This window comes from Anabrus simplex, chromosome 14 (assembly GCF_040414725.1).
Source record: "Anabrus simplex isolate iqAnaSimp1 chromosome 14, ASM4041472v1, whole genome shotgun sequence".
In the NCBI taxonomy this organism is placed as follows: Eukaryota; Metazoa; Arthropoda; class Insecta; order Orthoptera; family Tettigoniidae; genus Anabrus; species Anabrus simplex.
In genome coordinates, this window is record NC_090278.1 from 21,221,344 (window position 1) to 21,247,515 (window position 26,172).

At 39.8% G+C, this 26,172-nt stretch overlaps 1 protein-coding gene across 1 annotated transcript in view; it reads right to left on the reverse strand.

The window, feature by feature from the left end:
- Positions 1-24,618, reverse strand: part of LOC136885501 (zinc finger protein 182-like) — a 41,310-nt gene extending 16,692 nt beyond the window's left edge. Inside the window, exons 1-3 of the mRNA XM_068230334.1 lie at positions 24,537-24,618; positions 21,362-21,491; positions 7,557-7,639 (exon numbers count right to left, since the gene is read on the reverse strand). Coding sequence (XP_068086435.1) covers positions 7,557-7,639; positions 21,362-21,427 — 149 coding nt within the window. The 5' untranslated portion in view covers positions 21,428-21,491; positions 24,537-24,618. The remainder of the gene's footprint in view (positions 1-7,556; positions 7,640-21,361; positions 21,492-24,536) is intronic.
- Positions 24,619-26,172: the final 1,554 nt, after the last annotated feature.

The window sequence follows — 26,172 nt, forward strand, 5'->3', positions numbered from 1 at the left end:
GAAATCCTTGATTGCGAATACTATCTCAACGTTAAGGATCATTCGCCATTCGGACATAAGGCCTACCCAATACCAGAAAGGTACCGTGAGGAAGCCAGAACACTAATTCATCATATGAAAGAAATGGAATAATTTCGCCTTGCATCACCCCATTCATGAACCCTTTAGCGAACGTAAGAAGACCCAACAGCTGTTTGCGCTTTTGCCTAGATCGGAGGCGCTGAATGACAGGCTAACTTTGGAACATAACCATCCTTCTTTGCTGCAAGATATCACCAGGCGTTTCCATGGGAAAAAGGATTTCACGCGCCCAGATATGACTTAGTCATGTTACCAAATCAGGCTAGATACGAAGAGCAGATTATACACCGTTTTCTTATTCTAAAAGGTCACATATAACTTTAATCGTCTCCCATTCGATGTTAAGAACTCGGGAGCAGGCTTGATTAGGATTTTAGAGAATCAGCTGTCTGATAAAGTGAAAACTATCACTAGATTTACGTCGATGCTATTTTGATCGTGTCAGAGACGTGGGGGCAACATCAGGCAGACATTCACAAGATATTTCAGGAGCTAATGGAGAAGAATTTCAAGATCAATGCCCGCAAGAGTCAGTTTTTTTACACTGAACTTTTGTTTCTGGGACATGTATCAGTGGCAAAGGCATTAAACCTAACCCTGCAAAAAAATCAATGTGTATTGAAGTTTCCTAGGTCTAATTGAATCAATCATGTATGGCAATATTTAGGACTTTGCAAGTTTTTTGGCCAATGTTGTCCCTCAGTACACGGAAACTGTATCTGCAATCCAACAGCTGCTTAAGACGAACAACAGGTGGAAACAGATCCGATAGCGTGAACAATCGTTCATTGCTACTATGGACATGCTTCGAGATAACGTGCGCCTGGCTAATCCACATTTCTTTTGGCCATTCTATATTGAATGTGACGCAAGCATAGTGGGAATAGGGGCAGCCCTATACCAGATCAAGCCGGAAGGGCCAGATATTAAATTATTCATTTCTTTCATGAGTCGGAAGTTGAGGCCACAAGAAAAGTGTTAAATGAACACCGAATTGGAAGCTCTCGCGATTGTGTACTCGCTCCAATATTGGGAGAAACTTCTCTATGGCTACCACATCCCAAATTTCTTAGATAATAAGGCTTTGAAATGTATCATGTCTTCTAATCTAACGAGTGAAAGGATAACCCGATGGGTCGAATTTATCCCACAATTTGATCTGACTGTCATCCACAGGCCCGGACGTAAAAATTTACTAGCTGACGGCCTTAGCAGGAACCCCACCGAAATTATTGTGCTATTTCCCATTCAAATCCTTGGGGAAGAGGATGACGATTTCCTCTGGAATATACGATATCTGCCGCAGATGCAGAGGAGAAATGGCAACACCCACGAATTAATCAAGGGATCCGTTCCGGCAGATGATGAACTTCCTAGCATCCAGCAAGTAGCCCAACTGTTTTGCCTTGTTAACGGTTTATTGTACAAGTACATCGACTCTGCCAAAACTAAACGGCGAATATATGCACCTCTTAAAGTTAGATGAGACATCATTTAGCATAGACATGTTTATCTTAGGACATACCAGGAAAGATAAAGTGTCAACATGATCAGGGAGAGGTTCACCTGGGAATATATGCGGAGAGAGGTGTGTATAGTCATGAAGACCTGTGACTTATGCCAACATTTAAAACCTAGCAACTGAAGGAATCCCCCAGGCCTTTGATATCAGGGGAGGCAAGGGAATTGATGCCTGAACCATGCTAATATAGCATGTTCATTGAGATGTTGTTTCCCGTATTACAAAGAACTTGTATTGGCCTCGCCTCTATTCACTTAAGTGTTTCCATGTGTGTATCAGAGGGCAGCTCCCTCTGTCGTGAGCATGAGAGATCATTCTTTCGGCGAGAGAGTACTTTTATCTCCTTGCAGTTTTTCCTTGCATTGTTACTTGTATGAAATGTAAACATGGACCCCGTGCATAATGGAGTGGCATTTTTGTGCCACAAATGGATCCTTAACAGATTTAATCTTGATCCATATTACCTTTCTTCTTGATGTCTTAACTATTGATATGGCAGGTACAGTAAATCTTGTATTTATATTATTACTATGCATAAATAATTTGTGCACTTCCCCTTTTAGTAATGATGGCCAGTTGATATGCATCCTTGTGCTCTACTGCATGAATGGGCCGTGTGTCTGTGGTTGATGTGATTGCAATGTATTAATAACTGGGTCTCTGATTATTTTCGTGCACTGCATGGTATTGTGTCTAGCCGTCAATGAATGCACACCCTGCGTGTCAACGATCCATTCGTATTGTATGGAGTGCGTGAGACAATGGTTTCTATGTGTGACTACTGAGTCTGTATTATCTTGCTGGTAATTGTGCGTGCAAATGACGCTGCTCTGTCATACGCGAGACCCTGGTTTGTGACCGTGTGAGTCATACTACTAGTGATTGAGTTCGACTTATTTATGAGAGCTAATGCTCAGAGATTTTGCCGTTCCAGCGATGTCTGAATGTTTGGAAGTGTGCTTGTGAGTGAATGGGGAGAAGGGATAACATATCGATCTGCTTATTTTATATTTTAACCTTGTTTCTGTGCCTCATGTTTGTTTCCGGCATGATAATAATGTTTTGCCTTGGTTTTTATCGCGGCCTTTGTTTGCCTAGGAGGCCGCCATTTTCTGTTCTTATTCACACCATGGGCATGCTTGTGATGCTCCTTGAGTTTAAACTTTACTTCCGTGGTCCAGAGATGTTTGTCTATTGTTATGTCGCGATCTCTCGCATTTTTTGTACTTTTGCCCCCATGCTGCGTGTAAGCTTTGATCTGTGTTGTAATTGTTGTGGATGTGGAAGCTAAATAGACGGGTTCATAATGTTTGTTATCAATCTCGCGGAAGAATGACTGAAATAAGCCGTATGTATTGTATTTGCATTACCAGATTATGCTGTGAGATTTGAAATATAACGGCGAGCCCATGTTATGAATAATTTGAGGTTGGTATTTGATAAGTTTGTGCTCACGCATTAGCGTCATGACTTCAATTGGATGGGCTGTGTACATGCACATATCATTTATATATTTTATTTAATTGCTGGCCGCATTTCTTGTTTCCACTTGATTTTTTAATTATAATAAACTCTCATTTAAATTTTCTTGGCATTTTTTTGCTAGTAGCTTTGTGTTTTTCCTGTTATGATTTTGATATGAGCACCGTTTCCAGTTCAGGGCTATGTTTGGCCTTTCCTAGTCGAGGTCCACGCCTCGAATCTTCGACGTGTGCGTTTTATGTGTAGGTGTGTTGTCGGTAAGGGTATTGGTGTGGCTCATGGCTCTAGACCTACATGGGCCACTCCCGAAAGCAACACGGGGGTATAGGTACTTTGTTGTTGTTGTAGTAGTAGTAGATGTGTTTAACAATTATATGTTGTTTATGCCCATATAGAAGGACAATGCTGGTAATATTCTTCGCAGTATTAGGAAGAATGTCATCCCAGAAATGGGAAAACCAGAGATTCTCTTGACAGATCATAGTACACCGTTCACCTCGATGGAATTTCAGAATGCTCTTGAGGGACTAGACATTAATCACATCATGAACTCCAACATGCATCCTGAAGCCAATACTGCAGAAAGGGTTAAGCGCAAAATTCTGCAGAATCTACTGCGGTAACCAGGATCGGATATGGATCGAGGGATTGCCGATCATGCAACACAGCGTGAACTCCACCACTCACGAATCAACTCGCGACATCCCGTTAAAATTGCATTGGGATTAATTCCAAATCAACCAAGGGATCGACTACTGAAAACACCACCAGATGTGGATGTACCCAGGAGGCTACACTTAAAAAAGCCCTCAATCATCTGAGAAATAGAGCACTACTCGGGGAGCGATGGCAAAGAGGCAAGAAATTTTGACGGCCACTACAGGAATACGATCTTGTCTTGATCCGCAAACCGGCAGAGACTCTTCACGAGCAAAGGATTTACGCCAAGTTTGCCCACTCTTTGTTGGACCGTTCCGCACTGTGGAAATCCTTAGGAATTGAGTATACAAGATTGCTGGTTTAGACAATACCATCGAAGGCATATACAAAGCTACCAATTTAAACATGTACCACAAGAAGATGACATGAAAGGAAATCATCACCGAATTTTCTTTACCCCGACGAGGGGGTCATGGGACAATTTAGCAACTGACTTTAAGTCGCACCGACACAGATAGGTCCCATGGCGATGATGGAATAGGAAAGTCCTAAGAGAGGTAAGGAAGCGGCCATGGCCTTAATTAAGGTACAGCCCAAGCATTTGCCTGATGTGAAAATGGGAAACCACAGAAAACCATCTTCAGAGCTGCCGACAGGGGGTTCGAACCCTCTATCTCCCGGATGCAAGCTCACAGCTTGGCACCACTAACTGCATGGCCAACTTGCCCGGTGGTTGTGAAACAGGAACCACCCTGGATCGAAGTTGGGATCGCCCAGTCTGCTTCATCCTATCATTTTGTGCGCATTGTGAGCTATGATGCAATGCTTCCAGCGAGCGAGTTTGCAGCAGCCTGCTAAGACACGAATAGGACTTCACGAAACGCGTGGCCCACACGACAGAGGGAACCATCTCAAAGATTTTGTTACATCTATGCTTCCAGATGAGATATTGACTAACGGACAACGGGACCGTGTAGCTTACAGTAACAGCTAATGTTGAAGTGTCATGTTAATAACTATTTCATTTAAGGATATATCCCAATGTCAAGATATGCAATAATTTCAATGACATGCATGCTCAGGGTCAAGTCCGGTTATATATATGAAGCAATTTGTCCAACTAGGTCAGTATCGGGGCAGAAAAGCACAGTAGTGACCTGTTGTGTGAGGTTATGCCGTCAGTAATATTCAACTTTGTGCTCGAGTGTCGAATCCGAACGTCGAACTAAGTAGCCGCGAGGTACAGCCGAGAACTTCTAACTCCGACAGTGGTATAAAACCTGCATACGAAGTCTTTCCAAATACTTAAACATTTCGCGTGACTTATAATATACAAGTGTTACACTTCGAACGTGTTAATACCGTGTGTGGAATAACTGCTGATGAACTTACAAATTAATACGACGAGTCTACGTGTTAACTTCTACGAGTAAATTAACCAGTTAGGACCTTGATTTTGGAAACTACATGCCTAATACTTCATGGTTAGAAATAAAGACAGAGCCATTAACGATTTAATACTTTGTGGTGATAGAGTGATAGTAGAATGTTTCTCAACGCATCGGAAACATAGACTGAATACTATATTAAGATCACATGTAAAGTGGAAGGAATAGACTTTATTTCAATTTCCTTGAACTGCATTGACCTGACAGTCAGAATTTAGTGAAGTCAGGGTACCGAAAATATTCAATCATCTTAGCATAGGCTTTGTTTAAGACTTTTTGAATTGCATTAAACTGACAAGTGGAACTTAGTAAATTCAGTTTCTCATCATAAATCAATGACCACATTAGTGGACTTGGTGCAAATTACTGCGCATATTAAACGTGTTACTTGGAACGAACAGTGTAATGTCACTCAAAGTGGTGTTAAACCAACGCCCCATGCATGCTCCGACTGCCCGTATTATCATGTGAACTCCAGCCAATGGAGACGTGGTAACTTCGAGGGATACGTGGTAATGGTGTTCCTGAGGTATGGTGGACGTGGTAACTTCGAAGGAGGACGTGGTGATGGTGTTCCATTTTATGGTGGACGTGGTAACTTCGAGGGATACGTGGTGATGGTTTTCCGGTGGTGGTACCCTGATCCATGGTACACATGGTACTACAGTCTGTGAGGACGCAGTCAAACGGAGCCAATTCTTCAATAAGTTGATATGTATATGATATGTCATTAAAGAACAGTGTGAACTGCATCTCACCAAATAATATTCAATTGAGCAAGTCACTTTAAACTTTGTAGGAACTTTAATTCTCATTCAAACTGATTTCAAACTCATACATTCCAATTTTTCAAACGCCTTGCTATTCCTTAAAGCCAGTGTATTATTAAGTAGTACCGACGAACTTATGAAACTTATGAAACTTAGCCACTTCGTTAATATTTCTACGAATCAGAACTTTGTTTATCACCATATTACGTTAGTTAGTTAGCTAACTGAAGAATGAACTTAAGCTTGATCGTTGATAGGCATACCAAGGTTGAACGTCATATGCTTGCAATAATTTATAATTTCAAAAGAAACTCTAATTAATTTTGTTAGATAAATTTTAAAATGAGCTTTGTTTTTCAAGGTGAACTTAATTAATGTCATTGTTCATGAACTTCAAGAATGAACATTATTCACTTAAAATAACTAATTAATTCGCAGTGATGTTAATTAATCTTGTCATTTATAAAATTCGAGAATGAACTTCCTTTTCCAAGTTAATTAATAATATCAAGAAGAGACTTTATTAACTTCATTGGTGAACTTTATTCTAAATATTTGTCGCTAATAAGAATGACAAACTATTATCAGTTTATTGAATTCTAAGTGACGAGAGTCCAATTCGACAAATATTCAAGGAAATGATAGGCCATTTATCTACTTTGACTGATTTTAATCAAGTTTATGTGATCGGCAAATACAATCTTTTATTCCCTCTCTGTATAATCTCCTAACATAAGACCGCACACACCCTGCAAAACACTCATGCTAAATTACAAGTTAATGGTACAATATCTATATACGATTACAAGAATGTGAAATTTTTATTTGAAAACTGTGATACCTAAGGTGTAGAACTACCGAACTGAATGTCTTATTTCTACAAGTCATTATCTGCGTTGGCATTCACAAATGGAGAAATTTGACTTAACACAAAATTGAACTGGAAGGATCATTCAAAAGGAATCTAACGAAATCAATAATTTAAAAATGACATTATTTGAGTTATAACAATATTGAACTGAGCCATAAATATATTGATTTAATGAAGCTAAATTATATTAGTTGGAAATTATTACAATGTTTCCAATGTACATCAAAATAATTTTGAATTTGCAGAGTTAGTTTATAATCTAGAAACATGCCTTCTTCTGTGTGTCACTGTTGGTACAGACATACAAAATTACTGAGAATATTTGCAGGCAATAGTTGCAGATGGCATTTCAGATTATAAAATTGTGACGAACAAATGATGCAGTGACAGTGAAGGAAAGAATACATTTATGACGGTTGATTAAAGGTATTGTAAACAAATTCATTTCAGAAATATCTTGTTCTATCAGAGATATTTTGTAGATATAGGGGTATTCAATAAAATTACATGAAGGAATAATAAATTTGATCTTAAAGTTCCTGATCATTTTAGATAATTTTAACCAATAGGATTTTAAGATATTAGTGCTTAAATATAGCCTTGTAAAGAAGGGCTTAAACAGATGCAAATGGTAAGTTCCAAAGATAAAACAACCACTGCTGAACACAGCTGTGAATAGGTGCAACATATTCCATATTGTATAAGGTTTGTGGTATACATACTGTGAATCTTCTTTGATGTACGCCAGCAGCTGATCATCAGCATTTTCTTCTATAGATATTTCCTTCTTAATGTCTTTGTAAGGCTATAAGTAGAAAATACGAAAAGTAGAATAAAGAAGTAAAGAAATAAAAATACGAGTATATAGGCCTAAACAAGAAACAGCAGAGAAGAGAAATTTCATATTGGCACAATAAGAGTATAATTAATTATCTACCAATGTAAAATGTAAACATTTATGAAAGTAACAATCAAATCAAATCGAATCAAATCAAAATCACTTTATTTGCGAAAGGAGGTGTCAAATTCGGTGGCAAATGGTACACAAAAATACATTATCCAGCACTAATTTTTAATTGACAAGAGAAGAAAATATTTTCCTAAAATACAGTGTTGTACAGTAAATTTTCACTATTTGTTTATTAACTGCACAGCTCATCTTTAATAATTTTATATTGTAACAGTAAATACAGTACTTTGACGAGCATGAAGCTAGACGAATGGCTGTACCCTTTGTGACTGAAGTGCTTACAGAGGAAGAGAGGGTTTCTTGAAGTGATTCTTAAGATTGTTCAAATTCCGAATTTACTAACAAAGTTCAAAATTATAACACCTTCATAAGCAGATATACAGGTAAAGATTCTTTCCTAATCCGGGCTGGTGATGTACACGGAGTACGGCTGCTCTCCACGTATTGCCATTGGTCTCCTCTCTGCACCATGGAACCACGATTCATCCCACGATGGAAATTCTAGAAGTTCTTGAATATCCATACGACGTCTAGAAGAGCGAGATAATGTAGTAATGTGAGTGTTGAGATTTGGTTGCACAGAGAATGAGTTATGTATGTACACATTTGCACCTCAGACATGGAAAGAGTTTCCTGAATATAAATCAACAGATTTGAATGTTGAACTAAAGAATCACTCGTGATTTAGTGTCGTCAAATGTCAATAAAATTGACTAAAATAATGTGACACTTGAAACAGTTTCAAATTATCATGACGGAATATTTTTTTAAGTTTCTGTACAATTTAAACTCAATCACTTGAAGAAAATCTCTCATCCATAAACCGATTTGGCTCGTTAATGTAAACTTGAAATTATACGAATTGGATTCTATTCCCTTCACAGTCCGTAGTTTCATTATACGAAAATGCACTGTCTGTTGTAAACACATAGTTGAAATGCACAGTTCACTGCTCGTCAAAAATAAACAGCATAATTTCACAGTTCATCAGTTATTGTAAAAGCACATCTTAAACACAGTCCGATGTCTACCATGAATGCACAGATCAAATACGTATTCCACAGCATATCATTAACACACTGTTCAATGTCTACAACAATTCAATATGCAGTTCTCAAACTGAAATTAATTCACAGTTCAATGTCTGCACAATAATTAAAACAGAGAGGACTCTTTCAATTTGGGAAACACATAACCTTACATTTCACCCTGTTTACCATCATACCATTGCCCGAAATCCATCTCACAGTATTGTTAAGGTGTTTTCCAGTCGCTCCCAATCCTGAAACTTGTGTATTACAAAAAGCCATAACTCTAATTCCAGTTCATTATTCGTATCGATTATGTATATAAGAAACTAATGGTCTCATTATCCTGCCATATGGGACTCAATCTCATAATCATTACAAGATCAAATAAAGCTTCACATACTCTAATGCTCCGAATCCTATTTTCTAGAAATATAGCCACCCACTTAGTCACTATTTTACCTAGCCCAATTGCACTTATTTTTGTCAGTAGTCTCCCAAGGTCTATCCTATCAAGAGCCTTAGATATGTCCATCATGACATACTTGACCTCCTGAATCTAAAATACCTGCTATATCTTGCTGGAATCTACAAGATGAGCTTCAGTGTAATAATGTTTCCTAAATCTGAACTACCTTCTATCGAACCAGTTAGTAATTTTGCAAATGTGTATAATATAACCAGAAAGAATGCATTCCAAGTGGTTGCATGCATCACCAGTCATGATGAGTAGTGAGTAATTATTGGCATTACGTTTATCAAATTTCTTTACACACAGGGTGCTACTACACCAATTCTTTATTCATTTGGTATAGTTGCATCATACATTCACTAATCAATTAAGCACTACAGATTTTGTTCTATACCCTAATTGACTTTAGTATATCCCCAGAAACTTTACCAATCACAGCAGCATTTGTAGTTTTATATTTTTGTATCTTATTTTCAATGTTTTTGATTGCAGGTCCATGTGGACATGGCAAATTTATTTCAAAGTATTAAGTGAAACTGCCAACTGCGTCAGGTACTGCAAAAGGGCATGACCATACCATTGGTGACATGTCCTATGACTCACGACTGATGGGTGCGATGCCTATTTGTTGGCGAATGGTGTCTTTTTACATGATGCAGGACTGCGATACCCATCGACTAATGGAGTATACACAATCCCTTGTTGCACAATTGGTAAACCATACCTTTCTCAGTCTGTCGACATTCAACACTGTACACAGCCCAACAGGACATACTACCATGCACTATAATCTGGACTTCAGAAGTAGTGAATCCTTCAGCCACAGAGTATGCCTGCGATTTCTTCGTCTCATCCATGCAAACTTTACCATAATTCACACTTCAACAAATACCTCACTACCAGACTGTAGGCGAGATCCTAGATACCTGAATTGACTTGGATGAAACCATTAGATGGTTTGGATGAGTCCAATGTTTCAGTCTTCCTTATGTTCATTCTAAGGTTGTATTGTCAAAAACTGATATCTCAATCTTCACCTTGAAGAAGCAATTCTGTTCTTGGTCTATCAGCAAGTGCAACATCATCTGCATGTAAGAGAGTCTTAAGAACACTCCTTTACAGGTCCCATGTGGGTGTGTCCATGCTGAGGACAAAGAGCAATGGGAACAGAGCAGAGCCTTGATGTACATCAAGTTTGACTGAGAAGCTCTCTGAGAAGCTGAGAGCGCAATGTACACAACGTCTATTGTCTGTGTATAGTATCATGATCAACATTAGAAGCATTTCTAATACACCATGGTCACGAGTGAAGACCAGATCACACAGTGTGGAACAAAGTCGAAAGCCATTTCGAGCTCTATGAAGGCAGTAATTCCATGCAGAGCATGCTTTCCTCCCTTGAAGTCACGTTGGACTGCATACCGATGATCTTCGGTTCTAGGATCGAGGTAGCCTTTACTTCTTCACGGCTTGCCTGTATGTTGTTCATCCAGTATGTGTTTAAGAGGTCAATCAAGCAAATCAGCAATGAAATTACGATAAACTATGCTTCCAAGTTTAGCTTATATTCTTGCAGCACTATCCGAGGTATACCACACAAGCACCCTACTCAGAAAAATCGCCAAAGACAAGATTGCTGAGGTGATTAAGCTAACGCAAGTTGATCCGTACAGAACTGCCGTTGGTGTTGCTGTTGGTGTAAAACACCCAAAAAAAATTCACATTAACTAACATTTGTTGACACAGTGATCGTTCAGTACAACACGATACAACAAAAAATCCTCCTGCTGAGGGACACGGAAAAGGAGACAACAATCAAGAAAGAGGTTTATCACAATTGTTCTATGAACTTTCACTGTCCAATATCAACACTGATCTATCCGTATTAAGAAATGAAGTGTACACTTGTTTTAAGTTAAACCGTCGTCCAGATTAATCCCATGGAATATTCTGAAGCTAGTACTCAGAGAATTGTAAGAAAACATGAGTAAACTGCAGGGAATATGCTGTAACAGGGAATAATGTATCAAAGGTATCTGACCATAGAGAATTGTTTAAAATTGTCTATCCTTCTGTAGTAACTTGGGGTTCGGTCATATTTTATTGTGGTGATATCTTGACTTGGTATTTGAAATTATATCTCCTGTATGATTTATTCAGGTAATCTGGGGGCTGCCATTGGTGATGTGTTCATGTTCTTGCTACGCTATAGCTGGCCTATGCTGATTGTGAGACTGGCATTTGCCTATGGCATGAATATGTACTATTTTTACCCTGCCTCGCTGTTGGTGTGGGCTGGTGAGTTAGTGAGCAGTCACTCGAATCATTTCACCAAGGTTTCTGTTAGCGTGAGGTTATTGGGTAGGCATTGGTTATTATTGATTTCTGTCAGCTGGTAACAGTGTAGGTGACTTGTTGACCCTGTGTCTGGACCTATTCTGGTCTTTACTAGTTTACCCATGCTGTTTACTGGTTGCTGATAGTTCTCTATTTTTAACGGATCCTGTGCCCTCCTATTAATTTAACCTGTTCCCTGGTTGTAGTGTAGTTGCACCACAATACCAAAAATCCACAACCCCAAATTAAATAAAAGTACCACCACAGAACCCTAAACTTGGCAACACACCAAGTTAAGGCATACATCACATGTACTTACCAAACCAGGTCAAGACACATCACAGTGAAGATAACATAACCCCCATATATCCAGAGGTACACTTTCCTAACCATAATACATTACACTTCCTGAGATTCCAAAAGCATAGTAAATTTCAAGTTATTAGAACAAAACCATCTCAATACTACGGCTCGGTGAGCAACAAATGCATTTTAAATTTCCCAAAACTTATCAGAGACATTGAGTAAAATTTGCAGCAATTACTGGTTCAACATTCCCAATCCCAGAACATCACCTGATTGAACAAGAAAAATGAGAGGAAACTATCCTTCAATTCAACAATATCACACACCTACTACTAGTTTTAGGAAAAACTAAAATATCCTAGGGTCAAAGGTAAGGATTCTCGAGACATGATAACGTTGGCAGGACGGTAGGAGACCTCTGTTTCAATGAGATGGAGCGGTGTGCTAAATGTTTGTCATCAACAACCGAACTAGCAACAACAACACCAAGCCAAGATTAATATTGGGATGGAGAATAATAAATACATAATGACTGCTTCATGAACACCATAGGAATAACTGAATAGAAAATGGATGAAAGAAATCCCGGAAGGAAAACCAATCTGAAGTCACATAACCTCTAACTTCATGGAATTAACAATAGCATACCTTTATACAGGACACCCGATTAAATAAGAAAAGGTGATATAATTCACCTCAAACCAGATGACCTACAAGAAATTCAGAGGAGTGTCCCACTCAAATTAATTTACCGGTTGCCTTTACAAAGCCTCGGTGATAACCGGTCTAATAATAGGTGACATCCGCAGATTCACACTGTCGCATTACCGCTAAACAGGTACCTTTCTATACAACCAGGAAACAAGGTAAAATAAAATATAAATGGCAGAAAAGATAGCAGGACGTTAGAAAAATGCTCACAGTTAATGAAGAATAACAAACAGATCCCATAATCTAACAGTTGGGCGACTTCGGTACCGCCTATGAACTAATAACCCCGTCCCATACCAGATTAATAATCCCATAGAACGGCAAGATGACTAACAACCTTGTAGAAAGACAAATAAGCTCCACTGAAGAAAAGTCATAGATTGGCAGGTAAACATTAACTGAAGATTACAAGAGGTACCAATAGAACACAAGGTAACGTCGGGTCAATAGGTAACGCAGTGAGACCAAAAGCGAAGAAACCAGGACACACAAAAACAACAAGTTACATAACACAAGTTAAAACTATTCCATCAGAGCAACAGACCCACACCGAAGGTTATTTCCAAACCTACTAAGACACAAGGTACAATTAAAAGACCACAACTTGTCCATACCTGACATGTCTTAATAATACCAATATAATGGTCCGTTATTGGACATAAATTTTCCAGCTAACTCATTCTTGGTTGCCTGCGTTTCGCCCTCGTGTGCTAAGTTAGGCTCGTCAGTTGGGACTTAGCACACCACCCAAGACGCAAGACTAGTGCATACCATGGAGGCCACTGCATAGGCTATTTGAAGCCACCAGCATTGCCAATGCACTATGAGAGCTATGTCTCATTTCCAAAAATAGATGCCTGCCTGGCCATCAAATGATGTGGATGTTGATTCCCATAGGGAACCTAAAATATTTGTCCTGAATGAGTTCGTTGTATGCTATGTGTGGATAGTTACCAGTTTTTCTGAAATGCAAGTATTTTAAATACCTCTTTTGGATTTTTTCGATCTGTTCAATATATATATTGTTTGCTGGATTCCATGCGTATTTTACTTTGGGCCTGATGAGAGAGCTGTAGAGGTGTATACAGGTTTTTAGGAGTTTAAAGGGTTTGACATTCCTCATCACAAATCCTAATGTCCTGTATGACTCAGCAACAACCTTCTGTATATGTGGAGTGAAGGCAAGTTCTCGGTCTAATAATATCCGAAGGTCCTTAACCTCATTTACTGATTTCAGGTCATTGTAACCTAGTTTATAGTTAATAGAAATATACGTTTTATTTCGAGTGAACGACATGGATACACATTTCTCTACATTTAGATATAGTTGATTTTCAGTCGTCCATTGTAATAAATTTCTTAAGTCAGCCTGGAGACGTTCGCAGTCATTAATGGTGACAATCAATTTGAATACCTTAAAGTCATCGGCATATAAGAGAGAGTCCGAGAATTTTATTCATTCAGTTAAGTCATTGATTAGCACTACGAACATCCACGGCCCTAGATTAGAGCCCTGGACAATTCCAGAATTTACAGGGTATTGTCTAGACGAGTTTATTTGATATCTTACATACTGCTTAGGTAGGCATGGAAAAGACATAGTAGTGGGTAAGATAATCCGAGCGTATTTATTTTTTTAGGAGAATGTCATGGTCAACTTTGTCAAAGGCCTTTTCGAAGTCAATAAATATTGCATCTATCTGGCCACTTCTATCAAGTTCTGAGGATATTGATTGTGTAAAATTTATGAGATTTGTTACTGTAGATCGTCCTGAAATAAATCCATGTTACTGTTCTGATATTAAAGGTCGTGAATAGACTGTGAGTCTACGACATAATATAAATTTGAAAACCTTGGCTATAGCTGAAATAATTGATATTGGTCGGTAGTTTTTTATTAACATTGGATTACCCGATTTAAACACAGGTCATACTCAGGACAGTTTCCATACTGTGGGAAATACAGATGTTTTGAGAATTAAGTTATAAATGAAGGGGGGTAGCAGACTTTCGGAAGTTGCAAGAACAGCAGTCTAGATGATTGACTGATATGGCCTTGTAGTAATACTCAACATGGCTTAGCTGTGTTGATACTGCTACATGGCTGAAAGCAACGGGAAACTACAGCCGTAACTAACTCCGGAGGACATGCAGCTCTCTCTGTATGAATGATGTACTGATGATGGCTTTCTCCTGGGTAAAATATTCCAGAGGTAAACTACAGTAGTCCCCCATTCGGATCTTCGGGTGGGGACTACACGAGAGGGGGTGATCATCAAGAAGATGGATACTGACATTCTGCGAGTCGGAGCGTGGATTGTTAGGAGTTTGAATCGTTGTGGTAGATTAGAGAATCTGAAAAGAGAGATGGATAGACTAAAGTTAGATGCAGTTGGTATAAATGACGTACGTTGGCAGGAAGAACAGGATTTTTGGTCAGGCGACTACCGCCTTATCAACTCAAAATCAAACAAGGAAAATGGAGGAGTTGGTTTAATAATGAATAAGAAAGTAGGGCAGCGGGTAAGCTACTACGACCAGCATAGTGAAAGAATTATTGTCGTCAAGATAGACACCAAACCAATGCCCACCACAATAGTGCAGGTCTATATGCCTACTAGTTCAGCGGATGATAAGGAGGTAAAAAAATATATGAAGAGATAGAAGATTTAATACAATATGTAAAAGGTGACGAGAATCGAATTGTGATGGGAGACTGGAATTAAGTGGTAGGCCAAGGAAGAGAAGGTAATACAGTAGGAGAATTCGGACTGGGAAAAAGGAACGAAAGAGGAAGTCGGCTGGTTGAATTTTGCACTGATCATAAATTAGTCCTTGCCAATACTTGGTTCAAACACCACAAACGACGGCTGTATACGTGGACGAGACCTGGAGACAATGGAAGGTATCAAATAGACTTCATTATGGTTAGGAAGAGATTCACAAACCACGTGTTGGATTGCAAAACTTTCCCAGGAGCAGACGTGGACTCTGACCACAACTTGTTGGATAGGAAGAGTGGATAGTCATGAAAAATGAAGTCAGTAGGGCTGCTGAAGATATGTTATGAAGGAAGAAAAAATCAACTAAGAATCAGTGGATAACTCAGGAGATACTAGACCTGATTGATGAATGAAGAAAATACAAGAATGCTAGAAATGAAGAGGGCAGAAAAGAATACAGGCGATTCAAGAATCAAGTGGATAGAAATAGCAAGGTAGCTAAGGAAGAATGGCTGAAGGAGAAGTGCAAGGATGTCGAAGGTTGTATGGTCCTAGGAAAGTAGTTGCTGCATATAGGAAAATCAAGAAAACCTTTGGAGAAAGGAAATCTAGCTGTATGAATATTAAGAGCTCAGATGGAAAGCCACTTCTAGCGAAAGAAGACAAAGCAGAAAGATGGCAGGAACATATCCAACAGTTGTATCAAGGTAAAGATGTAGAAAATTTGGGTCTGGAACAAGAAGAGGCTGTTAATGCTGATGAAATGGGAGACCCAATTTTGAGGTCAGAGTTTGACAGAGTTGTGAGTGACCTAAATAGGAACAAGGCACCTGGAATCGATGACATTCCCTCTGAATTACTGACTGCCTTAGGAGAAACCAGCATGGCAAAGTTATTCCATTTAGTGTGTAAGATGTATGAGACAGGATAAGTCCCATCCGATTTTCGTCAGAATGTTGGTATACATATTCCCAAAAAAGCCGGTGCTGACAGGTGTGAAAACTACTGAACTATTAGTTTAGTATCACATGCCTGCAAAATTCTAACATGTATTATTTACAGAAGTATGGAAAAACAAGTCGAAGCTGAGTTGGAAGAAGATCAGTTTGGCTTCAGAAGAAATGTAGGAACACGTGAAGCAATCCTGACTTTATGCCTGATCTTAGAGGATTGAATCAAGAAGAACAAGCCCACATACATAGCATTCGTAGATCTAGAAAAGGCATTCGATAATGTTGATTGGACCAAGCTATTTACGATTCTGAAGGAGATTGGGATCAGATACCGAGTACGAAGAATTATCTACAATCTGTATAAAAATCAGTCTGCAGTAATAAGAATCGAGGGCTTTGAAACAGAAGCAGCAATCCATAAAGGAGTGAGGCAAGGTTGCACTTTGTCCCCCCTCCTTGTCAATGTTTACATAGAACAGGCAGTAAAGGAAATCAAAGAGGAATTTGGAAAGGGGATCACAATCCAAGGAGAGGAAATCAAAACCTTGAGATTTGCCGATGATATTGTTATTTTATCTGAGACTGCAGAAGATCTTGAGAAGCTGCAGAATGATATGGATGAAGTCTTGGGAAAGGAGTACAAGATGAAAATAAATAAGTCCAAAACAAAAGTAATGGAGTGAAGTCGAACAAAGGCTGGTGATGCAGGAAATATTAAATTAGGAAATGGAGTCTTAAAGGAAGTAGATGAATACTGTTACTTGGGTAGCAAAATAACTAACAATGGCAAAAGTAAGGAGGACATAAAATGCAGATTAGCACAAGGAAATTTGCTCACTTCAAACATTGATACTGGAATTAGAAAAATGTTTTTGAAGACTTTTGCATGGAGTGTGGCATTGTATGGAAGTGAAACATGGACGATAACTAGCTCACAAAGAAAGAGAATAGAAGCTTTTGAAATGTGGTGTTACAGAAGGATACTTAAGGTGAGATGGATAGATCGGATCACGAATGAAGAGATACTGAATTGAATTGTCGAGAGGAGATCGATTTGACTAAATTTGACGAGAAGAAGAGATAGAATGATAGGACACATCTTAAGACACCCAGGACTTGTTCAGCTGGTTTTTGAAGGAAGTGTTGGTGCTAAGAATGGTAGGGGCAGACCAAGATATGAATATGACAAGCAGATTAGAGCAGATGTAGGATGCAATAGTTATGTAGAAATGAAAAGGTTAGCACAGGATAGGATGGCATGGCAGAGTGCATCAAACCAGTCTATGGACTGATGACTCAAACAACAACAACAACAACATGAAGAGGAGAGGATATTTCAGTACATCCTTGCAACCTTTTGTAACATACGGCGGTATTTGATCTGGTCCCGCAGAAGACTTTGGCTTGAGCTTTTTTAACGCTAGTTCAATACCCCGCACAGTAATGCTGTCAATGAGGATATTGCCAGTGGTTCCAGATGGAACGTTTGGAATGTTATACTGAGATCTATCTTGGGAATATACAGACTGAAAGTATGTTGCAAACCCTTCCGTAATGTTCCTACCATTCTCTAATACTTTAGAGTCCTATTCATAGTTATTGCGATTATTGTTGTTTTTTCTTTTATACTTTACCCACGTCCAAAAGGTTTTGGTGTTATCAGTGATATCCTGCTCTACAGTTTTTACATAATCATTATATGAGGATTTAATTGCAGACTTAGTTTTGGACCTTAACGTTTTAAATTGCCTATTGTAATATTCTGAGAGGTGCTTCCGTTTTCGGTAGTATTCTTTCTCTTTCAGTTTTTGTTTTATACCCTCCGTGAACCAAATTGGGTATTTCCTGACTTTCCACGAGCCACTTTTAGGAACAGTCTCATTTAATACTGCATACATTTTAGTATAAAGACAGGCTACTGCTTCGTATATATAAGTGCATTCGTAAAGGTCTTCACAAGAAAGATCTCTTAGTCATGTGAACAAGGGTTCAAATTTAGCTTTTTTGAAATTATAAGTATTTTGAGGTTCCCTTTTGCAGTTTCCACGGCTTGGAGTGATATGTACTTCTATTTCTAGGGGGGGCAGGTGATGGGAGTCTTTAGGTAGCAGCAGATCAGTGTTCTTTTTACAGGTGACATTCCTTATTGTCTTACTGGCGAATACTAAATCCAAAGTTTTACCATTACTATTGGGAACGGAATTATAGGAATTCAAGTCGTGTAAACTGAGTAAGTTGTTTTGTTCTTGGGTTTGTCTTGTTAAATTTAAGCCACTGTTTTCTTTAATTACTGTTGGCATGTTAAAGTCCCCAGTAATGATTACATTGCTATCAATTATTTCATAGTGAGATTCCATCCACCTAAATACCTCACAATGAACCTCTAGTTTCGCGCTTGGAGGTACGTACACGTTAATTAGATACCAGACCATTCCCCGAATATTTACCTTCAGAAATAACCCCTCGAAGTGTTCCGTAGTTTGCTCGACCTTGTGGACACCTAATCCGCTTCTAATTGTTATGTCTACCCCACCTCCCCGCCCCGTTGAGCCCCTTACTCTGTCAGCACGGTATAGTTTGTACTTATTACAACAGACCTCACTATCATAGACACTAGCATCTAGCCACGATTCAGTGAGCATTATAACATCGAAATTATTACTAAGAATGCTTACATTTAAGTCATCTAGTTTAGTCTTAAGACAACGTACATTCTAGTAATAAATGGAAAGCCTACTCTTCTCTCTTGATAACAATGACTCCAGACCCTTCGGTCTTGCGTATTTTAATTATACCATTCCTTACCCAAATGTAAGCGTAATTCTTCTCCCTCCGAACTGCATGTGCCTGGGCCGGCAACTCCTAAGGGGACAGACACTCATTTACACTGACTGACAGTGACAATGCAACACCAAGGAGGAGTGGTTCGAAAGGGATGAAAGTTGGGGAAAAACAGAGACGGCACGGATGAATAATTGATGTTTATTTCAAACCGATATGCAGGTTACACAATGCGCACGGCATCGACTCAGTAGGATGTAGGACCACCGCGAGCGGCGATGCACGCAGAAACACGTCGAGGTACAGAGTCAATAAGAGTGCAGATGCTGTCCTGAGGGATGGTTCTCCATTCTCTGTCAACCATTTGCCACAGTTGGTCGTCCGTACGAGGCTGGGGCAGAGTTTGCAAACGGGGTCCAATGAGATCCCACACGTGTTCGATTGGTGAGAGATCCGGAGAGTACGCTGGCCACGGAAGCATCTGTACACCTCGTAGAGCCTGTTGGGAGATGCGAGCAGTGTGTGGGCGGGCATTATCCTGCTGAAACAGAGCATTGGGCAGCCCCTGAAGGTACGGGAGTGGCACCGGCCGCAGCACATGCTGCACGTAGCGGTGGGCATTTAACGTGCCTTGAATACGCACTAGAGGTGACGTGGAATCATACGCAATAGCGCCCCAAACCATGATGCCGCGTTGTCTAGCGGTAGGGTGCTCCACAGTTACTGCCGGATTTGACCTTTCTCCACGCCGACGCCACACTCGTCTTCGGTGACTATCACTGACAGAAGAGAAGCGTGATTCATCGGAGAACACGACGTTCCGCCATTCCCTCATCCAAGTCGCTCTAGCCCGGCACCATGCCAGGCGTGCACGTCTATGCTGTGGACTCAATGGTAGTCTTCTGAGTGGACGCCGGGAGTGCAGGCCTCCTTCAGCCAATCAATGGGAAATTGTTCTGGTCGATATTGGAACAGCCACTGTGTCTTGCACATGCTGAAGAATGGCGGTTGACGTGGCATGCGGGGCTGCCACCGCTTGGCGGCGGATGCGCCGATCCTCGCGTGCTGACGTCACTCGGGCTGCGCCTGGACCCCTCGCACGTGCCACATGTCCCTGCGCCAACCATCTTCGCCACAGGCGCTGCACCGTGGACACATCCCTATGGGTATCGGCTGCGATGTGACGAAGCGACCAACCTGCCCTTCTCAGCCCGATCACCATACCCCTCGTAAAGTCGTCTGTCTGCTGGAAATGCCTCCGTTGACGGCGGCCTGGCATTCTTAGCTATACACGTGTCCTGTGGCACACGACAACACGTTCTACAATGACTGTCGGCTGAGAAATCACGGTACGAAGTGGGCCTTTCGCCAACGCCGTGTCCCATTTATCGTTCGCTACGTGCGCAGCACAGCGGCGCATTTCACATCATGAGCATACCTCAGTGACGTCAGTCTACCCTGCAATTGGCATAAAGTTCTGACCACTCCTTCTTGGTGTTGCATTTACTCTGTCAGTCAGTGTACACATACGATGTTGTCGCCAGGAAATCCTAGTTGTCTGTTGGAGAGATTTCGCTTCACTCGCCTCCGCTCCATGAAGTGGTCTTTGTCCGTTCATCTTACAAATTTCACTATGATCCCGCAGTGTTTCTGGATTGGTGCCTTAGGGAGTTGATGGCAAGCATCTACCATTTCTTCTTTAAGTTCTATGTCCAATACACGCCCGACTTTATTTGCCATGTCTAGAACAAATTCATTCGGTATATCCGGAATCCCATGTATTTCGAGGGTATTCCTTCTCGTATACTGTTCAGCTTCCCCCACACGGATTTCTAAGGATTTTATTTTATCCTTCAGAAGATGATTTTGCTGGGTGAGGTTTTCTATATCTTGAAAACACTGTTCCATATCTTTTCGTTGTTTGGAGATCACAAGTACAGTATCGTCTAATTTCTTGTGACACAGTTCAAGGGAAATACCTAAGTCTGTCTCTCGAGTCTTCTGGTCTTCGTTCATTTGCCTCAATTCTTCAGTTAACTCTTTCAATAATTCGTAAATGCTGTCTTTCAAATGCTTTCAAGACCAACAAACAAAACAGAGACAATAACCTAGATGCCCATGCAGCAAATGGTGATTGCTGGTGTTAATAATGGGGAAGGACATAGTAAATTATGCCCTTAACTAACTTATTCACCTAATAAGGGTTAAATTCTGATATCTATAAAGTTATCTAGAATGAGACTTACAAGTGATGCATTTGTGGTTTCTTCAAGCCAGGCTGGTTCCTCCTTGATCTTTACTTCCAGATCCATTCCACACTGCAACTGAAGTAGTTGGATGCTACTGGGGTTGTTGATTACTTCTAATGAACTTACACTGAAACAGAAAAATATATTACATTATTGCTGTCATTGCTACTTAGGTTATTTGTCAGCAGACTAAGCAAAAAGCTGGTAATTTTATATGACCATCAATATAATGATCATACCGAAAAGTCCCGCAATTTTACATGGCTGCTGATATCGTGATCATACCTCCAGGACCTCAAGTTTTCTATGACTGATACTATAATCATAGCTAAGGACCTCCAGTTTTACATGACTTCTAATACAGTGGTCACTTCAATAGGAAATCTAACTAAACATATCTGTCAATATCGAGATTACAATACCAATATAAATGGTCCGTTATTGGACATTATAAATTTTCCAGCTAAGTCATTCCTGGTTGCCAGTATTTTTCCCCAGTGTGCTAAGTTGGGCTCATCAATTGGTACACAGCACACCCACCAAGATGCATGGCTAGTGCATACCAAGGAGGCCACTGTGTAGGCTACTTGGAACCACCGGCATTGCCAATGCTCTATGAGAGCCTTTGTTACAGTACAAAAAATTGATGCCTGCTTCGCCATCAGATGATATAGATCTATCTATATCATCAATATGATCAAGATCGTAGTCAAAGGACCACTAGTTTTACATGAAAACTTATGTTATATTCACAGCTATATAACATACAGTTTTATATGGAACTGTAGCCACAGCAAGATGACTTTTCCTTTTGAAAATCCAATGTACATTGATTGTGATTGAAATCCACAAAACTTTTTGAAACTTCAGTCACTATTCCGTTTGCATTTCACCCTGATCACCCAGGTCTTGGAATCATTCTACCATTTTTATCCTTTGCACTTTGCTTCAGTGCCTTGAGATTTCTTCCATCAGAATTTTCCTACTTAGGATCAAATTCTCTCAAGCAATTCTCATCTCATCAAGCTAATTCACTATCTCTTTATTTGAGATGTTCTATTGATCTTCAAACACTTCTGATAACATGGCATTCCAAAGCTGTTTTTCTCGGCACCAGTTATTATCCACATATCACTTCCATATGGTGCCATACTCCACACTCATTGTAAAGATAATTTTTAAGTTTCTAAGACTGTAGATTCAAAGAACATGATGGAGAAAAGACGGGATTTTAGGCAGGATTTAGTGATGATATTTGTAGATAATGAGAAGGCATGTGACGGTATACCACAGCAAGTGGTCTTGGATGCATTGATAAAAGAGAAGCCAGGGAGAGGAGAAGAACAAATTATAAAAGCAATAAAAAAGTGAGTATGTCGTATGAAGACTACCATAGGACAAACAAAATTATTCAAAGTAGAAACAAGACATCAACAAGGATGTGTATTATCCCCTTCAATCTTCATTACAGTCATGGATGTTATCCACAAGAGTATACAAAAAAATATGGTAACCAAGGAGGCAGATAACACACAAATATGGGGAGAAAATGGAATGGAAGTACAAGGACACGATACTCCAAGGAATCAAGAGAGAGAGGAATATGGAATGAAAATATGTATGGAGAAGTGCATGGTAGTAGTGGAGATGAGGGTTAATAGAGAAAGCAGTGGGAATACTGAAGTAAATGGTAGACCATTAGAAGTTGTGGAAAGCTTTAAATCTTCAGGGAGAACAATTGCAGAAGATGGGAAAATAAATTAAGAAATTGGAAAGAGAATTGGACAAGACAATGGGTTTTACCAATGTTTGAGAAGTATAGTCTGGAACTGGGACATCTCAATGGAATGAAAGAAGAAAAGAAAATGTTATACCCAACGTATTACACACCAATTTTGACACATGTCGCAGGCACATGACAGCAACAAAACATCACAAAAGCAAAATCCAAAAGGCAAAGATGAAATTTCGTAGAGGAATAATAGGGAAGACATGAAGGGATTAGATCAGAAACATAGAAATCAGGGGGAGAATTAGATTCCCTGAACTATACGGCAAGATAGAGAGCAATAAGCTGAAACAGTATGGACATATGATGAGAATGGGAGAAGATTGAGTTCCAAAGTGAGCATTTACAGAAAAACAATATGAGAAAGACATCAGGTAATGACCAGAAGAGGTGGATGGATACGGTTAAGGAGAGTTCAGAGAAGAGAGGAGTAAAAGTAGAAAAAATATTGGAGGAAGAAGACGAGTGGTGGAGAGAGAGAACTGAGAAGGTCATTGAATAACAACTCAACCCACAAGACTAGGAACGGAAAATGAAGAAGAGGAATCTGTAATTTAATGTTGCACTTACAAATCGAAGGGAAAGGGTAGGGGCAGGAGGGAAGGGGAGTTAATTAATGAGAAAATAAGGGAAACCATGGAAACGATTTTAAGGGCTGCCAATCCTGGGATTCAAACCCATGGAAACTCACTGCCACTCACCTCTGAAGAAGATCTTTTACACACCAATAAATCAGGAAATATCTTAGGAAAGGGAGTCTACTGTTAACTGAAACATCAGGAGTAAATAGCTGTTGTGGGGTGATGATGTGATACAGAATAATCTCCGTAACACCACTGATATAACAATAATTGTACATACAGTATGATAATATTACAGATATACTAAACGGAACAACTCTCAAGATTCCGAACCCTGCTACCTACCATCTTTCGCAGCATACAGTGTAAAGTAAATCTCAACATTCACGGCGTCACTTTTAAATCGCACACAGAGGTAAATAACACATCAATATAATAATTAAAATTATACTCTACATCATGTAGTTTCTTTCTGAAACTACCATCCGCATCTCTTCACCGGCGTAGTTCTTCAGAAAAATTCCTCATGCCACTGAATTTGGATATACGCTTTATTGTTACAACACATGCCTTGCCAGCACTTGCAACGCAAAGGCTGGGAGTTTTCTAAAAGAAAGCTAGTTACATAGGCCTAAATATACATTTTTGTGCTTGATTAAAAAGAAAACGTAAGAATATTAAAAATATGTACAGTGTATGCAAATGCCGAAACTGAGAAAAGTTGGTATTAACTTGTTACGGATGTCAATTGAGATCTGTAAGTTTAGCAAATGTAAATTATTGAAATTTGAACATTACCAACAATGTGTTCGAGGTTCTGGACACAGCGTAAAATAATTTCAATCGCAATTCCCCAATGATGGAAATCTGTAGCACAATTAACGGAACATGCTGTACAACTGGCGAATAAGTTACGCGTCTTACAGAACAACATACCTGACACATCGAAACAAAACCTTATATTTTAATGTAGTTTAATCACTTAAAACAAACTCTTGTATAAAACAAATTTCATTTGTATCAGTCTCTAGAACAGCTGAATTTAGGAAAGGATGTATTACCAGGGACAACTACAGAGTATACGACACTTTTTGAAAAGACAACTTGGTTCAATGTCACGCTATGTCAGGCCCAAAGGGGATCTATAAGAGAGAGATTTTTTTTTTTTTTTTTTTTTTACGGGGGGGCCCCGTAGCCCGCTCCCCCGCCGTGACCATCGGCTCAATCTACATTGCCTCCGGCATGCTATTAATTTCTAAGAAGAAAGAAATAGCAGGGAAGAGTGGGAAAGTGATACAAGGAGTATCTGCCGGTTTCCGAGTTAGACTCGCTACCACGGCAAGATAGTGATGGGACTATCGAATGAAAACTACCGAATTATTCGATAGTCGTCAACTACCGTTACAACCGATTGTTTCCGTTTGCATTCGGTTTTTCATTCGGATCGCAAATTCCAATTGTTTCCACCACTGGCGTAGCCAGGGGGGGGGGCCGAGGGGGGCCGGGCCCCCCCCAAAATATTTCCTGAAACTAGAGCGAGGATCAGCCGTTGTTTTACGTACGGTACGAACAACTTAAAAACGTACGCCGAAATGTTAAATTAACGTAGCGACAAGAATCTATTAGTAGGGCTCAATACGGACATACATAATTCTCCATATTTGTACTGCTTGAATGAAAGGAAGACACTTCTTAGGATTGTGTTGCGCGAGGATATTTTCCTGTAGAGGCCTCAGTATTGGGAATGAAACCGTGTATTGACAAATGTCAAGACATGAAGAAAGGGCCAATTAGCAAGGGATTACTCAGTAGGGGGCCGGAACGTGACCACCGAGATTCGGGGGCCACGTCCAGAAACAGCTGCAAGCTTACAACATCGTGTCAGCTTTTGCAGATCGGTTCCAGGAAACAACAATGTCCTAGGGATCCTCGGGTTGCACCGTGGTTGAGAGATGTGCTGTGTTTGAGTTGCAGCGTTGGGAAGACTGTGACAGGATTGTGATCTGCACGTTAGTTCCTCATTTTGTGCCATATAAGTAACATTTTTTGAAGAGGGACCGTTTTGTCACTGAAAAGCCAACACTACGTGCATCCTCGGTAAGTTATGAAAAAGTTTTTTTTTAAATTCTTACAGTGCCAAGACAATCGCGGATGCGTGCCTAAGTTCGATAGGTAGGCCTATATATTTTGTCAAATGCCCGGGGACTGATTGGAACCTCAAATGGCACCACCAAAAGTGCGGGTAAATACTTTATAATTGGCGGGCATGATAACTCCGTTCCAATGCTTCCATCTTCTCATCAGGACGGCCCAGGCTTGAATCGCAGTCGATACATGAAACATTTTTAAAATGGGTAGTCACGTTCTACTGATACGGATTCTACTTAAAACACTAGATCCCGTCCCTTACCTTTCTTTATACTTTTGAGTCTGAACCG